This window comes from Rattus rattus, chromosome 1 (genome assembly GCF_011064425.1).
Source record: "Rattus rattus isolate New Zealand chromosome 1, Rrattus_CSIRO_v1, whole genome shotgun sequence".
NCBI classification, from domain to species: domain Eukaryota; kingdom Metazoa; phylum Chordata; class Mammalia; order Rodentia; family Muridae; genus Rattus; species Rattus rattus.
The window spans coordinates 247,177,167-247,181,784 of record NC_046154.1 but is presented as its reverse complement, the minus strand read 5'-3'; the positions used below and the strand labels follow the sequence as shown (position 1 = coordinate 247,181,784).

The 4,618-nt window shown below is 53.3% G+C and overlaps 1 protein-coding gene across 1 annotated transcript; it reads left to right on the top strand.

Annotated features, from left to right (window-relative positions):
* The first annotated feature begins 562 nt into the window (after positions 1 to 562).
* Positions 563 to 1,459, top strand: Tsnare1 (t-SNARE domain containing 1). The gene is given in 5 exon segments (XM_032890742.1): positions 563 to 566; positions 661 to 921; positions 924 to 964; positions 966 to 1,046; positions 1,049 to 1,459. Coding segments are annotated over 5 exon segments (798 nt in total).
* The last annotated feature ends 3,159 nt before the right edge of the window (positions 1,460 to 4,618 follow it).

Below are 4,618 nucleotides of genomic sequence, written 5' to 3'. Positions count from 1 at the left end.
CAGGGACACTGACCCACAGGAAGGACTGGCTTCTTCCCAGTGGGGCTCCAAGGTACCTCTGCTTTACTTAGGGGTCTTTCAGTTTGGGCATGGGAGGGCTCTACTCCTGCCTTTGGGAAACCTTTGTCTTTTCCAAGCCATCCCTTGGTAGTGGATCCCCTGTCTCCAGAAAGACATGGTATGTCGTTAGAGAGGAAGCTACTACGGGGCAACAGCGAGTCCAGCCTGGACCCACGTTCTGTGAGTGGGCAGGCTATGGGTCCTGAGTAGCAGTGAGCTATGGTGTGCTGCACCCACATTGCCCCCCCCATCTGTCTGCCCTGCACCTAAGAGCCAGAGAGGAACCACAGCACTGCCCAACAGACACTCGACATGTAGCAGGCAGCCCTTGTAGGATGGCAGGTCTGTTCCTGGCAGTCTACTCCGATGGTCACTATGAAGGGCAGGCTGGAACAATGACAACTCAACACCATGGCTTAGACGTAAAGCATCTTGTGTCACTTAGCTAGAAGGTCTTATACCCAGCTCCCTAGACAGGGGTGGGGAGGGGTTGTGAGCAGGAATGGGTAACTGTGTCCTGACCTAGAAGATGCAGAAGAGGCTCTCCATGAGCTCCCCACTTCTCAGGCCACAAACACCCACATTTTGGTGTCTTTCCAGGGCCAGGGGGCTCCCCTGAAGGCAGCCAGATACTAGAGCTCAGCTTGCCTTCCACGAGCCCAAAAAAAGACTCTGCCACTGGGCTCCATGGATGGACGGTAGGATCTAGCACCACTCGTGCAGAAAAGAGGAAGCCCAACCTCTGCCTTCAGAAGACTAAGGTGCTGGTGTCCACAGCCATCAAGCGTCACCAGCTGCTGTCTGAGCCAGGGCTGCTGAAGGCTGAGCCCACCCACAGGTACCACATATGGAGCCGGATCCTACGGCACTGAATGCACTTGGATACTGCCACCAGGATGTGGTGGGACCTGAAGCGCACGTGGGTAGACCCGTTTGCTGTTGTGTGGCACAAACTGGGTGAACTCCAGAAAAGTGCCTCAGCCCAGGCTCTGGCTACAGCCCTGGCTCTGGTAAGCTGCAGGCCCTGGCGCTCACACCCACGGAGCAGGTGGTAGTTAAGATCCTTCTGTGCCAGGCCGTGCTCCCTGAGGGTTTCAGCCTGCGACTGCCCACAAGCAGCTCGCCTGCCAGGCCACCACTTCTGTCCTGTAGAAAGGTGGCCCCACCTTCACTGCCTCGCTGTACCTTCCTTCTAGGTGACCTGTTCTTGCTCTGTCTCCTCATTGTCCCCACTACCACTGTAACCATCTGGAATGTTCTTATTCCATCATTTTCTGCTCCAGTCACTTGCTCACCGGTCCATCCATCTGCTCACAATACTTTCAAGATCTGTGACACTTGTGACCGCCTGGCTAGCTTTCAGCTCTTCCTGACCCAGGTCTGGGCAGAACTGAGCTGAGACAGACTTCCTTGCTAGGATCTCAGTCACTCGGACTATGATATGTTACACGCTGGCACATAGCTAGGGCACAGCCCCTTCAAACGGGGCTCTGACATTCTAGCCCCGTCTGAGGTGCCGATACTGTTCCAGGAATGCTCAATAACTTGCTGTGGTGTGAAACATGCTGTGCTGTGGGTTTCTTTTTAAAAAAAGAGATGAGGCCTCACTGCGTGCTCCAGGCTGGCCCAAACTCCTGGGTTCTGGTGACCCTTTCTCTGCAGCCACTAGGAATGGGAGGATCAGGTGTGAGAGATACTGTTCTGGTCTTTCTGGCTTATCATCTCCAACAGAGGTGTCCTTACTGGCAGATCCAGCACTACAGCATTGGGTGAGTTCAACTGGGACCTGGAAGGTGGAGTCTACCTGGAGCCAGTCTTAGTCTTTCGGCCTGGGCTCTGTTCGGCACCTGGCAGGTTGAGGAGGCCAACAGAGGTTAGTGCAGACTCAAAGCCCAGGAGCATATTAGGTGTGGGGCACAGGCACTGGGGGAGCCAGGCTGATGTGTGGAATGAATGGTGCCAGGGCTGTCATCAATAGGTGAGCTGGGCAGGAGGTCAGATCCCTGTGTGGGGTTCACGGTGCGCGTGACAGGTCACAGCACTGGGGCTAGACTGGTTCCCAGAGCTCAGGGCTAGCTTAGGATACCTGCTCAGATTTATGCTCCCACACGCTGCTCAGAGAAGCTCAGAGAAGACTGAGATATCCCATGCCTGTGGTTGTAGCAAATCTGGCAGTATTTGAAAGGGGGTCTGGGCAGAGCTTGAGACTGGCTCCTTTGCAAGTGCTGTAGCAGACTGTTTTATATTCCCTCCCTTTCTCCCTTCTCCCCTCCCTTCTCCCCCCCTCTCTTCCCTACCACTTCTTTTCTCCTTCCCTGCCTCTCTCTTTTCTGTGTGTGTGTGTGTGTGTGTGTGTGTGTGTGTGTGTGTGTGTGTGTGTGTGTGTGTTCATGTGCATGTAGAGGTATGAGGTCAACCTAGGGGTGGCGTTCCTCAGGAGCCAGTCACCTTGGTTTTGAGACAAGGACTCTCATTTGGCCTGGAGCTTGCGATTAGGCTGGCCAGCTGGTCAGTGAACCCATCTGTCTCTACCTCCCCAGTGCTTGGATCACAAGTGCCCCTCTGTACCTGGCCTTTTATGTGGTTTTGGGACCGGAGCTCACAGCCCTTGTGATTGCACAGTGAGTGCTTTACCCACAGATCTGTGTCTCTAGCTCCTTACAGCATTCCTTTATTGAGATAACACTCGTGTTGAAATTCGCCATTTTATCCCCGCTCCCCCACTTTTCTTCCCTCCAGTCCTGCACATGCTAGGCACCTGCTGTACCCTGGGCTATCCCTCCAGCCCTCTCCCCCTTCTCCAAATGCAAGTTTCATGGTTTTCAGCATTTCTTTTCCTTTGCATGTCTGTTACCCCATCTATCTCCAGTGCAGCCCCGTGATCCCCAGGTACTCTGTACCCTTGGTAGCTGATGATAGTCCCATCCTCTGTTCTAGCTCTTGATAGCCCAAGGTCTATCTGCCTTGTCTTTGCCCCTGGTAGTTTCTCTGAATACTGCATTCCCACCGCGTCTTCTCTGCAGCTTGGAACTTTACTTGTCTCCACTGTGGATGGAGGTTTGTCTACCCTGGTCTTAGGAATCAGTGCGCCACAAGCTCTGTGGTGGCGCCTTCCTCACGCTGACTCGACTCAGTCTCCTTCCTTCTAGACTTGAGAGCTTGCTTGATCTCAGTGTTATCCCTGCACCTTCCTGCCCACATCTTCCCTAAGAGCTGTCTGCTTTCCTGGGGTGCATTGTGCTGAGCCTGGGCACAGGCTTAGTCCTAACCTGGCCACAGCCTGGGTCTGGTACTGGTCACATGCCTTGGCACTCCTGTGGCGTAAGCTGACTCATGCCACCTCACCAGTCTCAGTGCTTATTCTACTTGGTAAGCTGTCCCCAGCCTTCTTTGGATCTCAGGTTAGCATGCTTTGGGGGCCAGGCTCTCATCATGCCTGCTAGGGACATAAATGTCAGGGTGCAATGGTGTGTTAGATCACAGGGATAAACAGAGCTTGGAAGGACAGCGTTTGGTACTTCCGGCTAGTGAGGCACCCAGTCTCATGTCAGTGCATGAGCCCATGTAGCCTGAGACCCTACCCCGTGACATTCTCATTTTTGGCTTTTCTTCTTAGCAGATCTCCCTTGGATCAGTTTTTGATTGCATAGACTCCCGAGTCTTGTCCAGGAGCCTTTGAGTACTACCCTTCCTCCTCAGGGATCCATGATAGTTTTTCACCTTTGATGCATGTGTATGAGGCTTCTCAGCTTGGCTCTCACTAGGAATCTTCCCTCTTCTTGCTTACATAGAGGCCATGCCAGCAATCACCTGGGCAAGTACCACTGAGAGCCAGGAACAACCTTTGGTGCCAATCCTTAGTGAAGTTTTTTATGCCTTTTGGAGGTCGGACTTTGTCCTCTGCCTCTGGGGAGAGCCTCCCACAGCTGTTCACCAAGGCCTTGGGTTTGCCTTGAAACATGGAAAGGAGAAGAGCTGCATGCAGCAGCAGGGGTAGGGGCAGTCTTCGGGATCTCAGTCGCCATGTGTCAATCTGTATCCCTTTCCTGCTGCAGGTGGACCATGACGTACACTGTTGCAAGACTTGTGAGGGTTTGCTGGATAGTTTTATGTCTGCTTGACTTAAACTAAAGTCATCTGAGAGGAGGGAACCTCTTGAGATCAGGCTGCAGGCTTCTTAGTTAGTGAATGATGGGGAGGGCCCAGCCCATTGTGGGTGATGTCACCCCCAGCTGGTGGCCCTGGGTTCTAAGCAAGCCAGAGGGAGAAAGCCAATAAGCAGCACCCCTCCATGGCCTCTGCATCAGCTCCTGCCTCCAGGATCTTGCCCTGTTTGAATCCTGTCCCGACTTCCTTCAGCGATGAACAGTGACGTGGATGTATAAGCCAAATAAATCCTCTCCTCCCCAAGTTGCTTTGGTCAAGCTGTTTCATCAGAGCAATGCTAACCCTAACTAGGATGGAAGGGACACAGGTCAGGGACACCCCCCTCCTAGTTCTCAGGATATTGATTGTGCCCCTCACAGCAAAAATCAGAGTAAAACACAGAGGAAGGAGG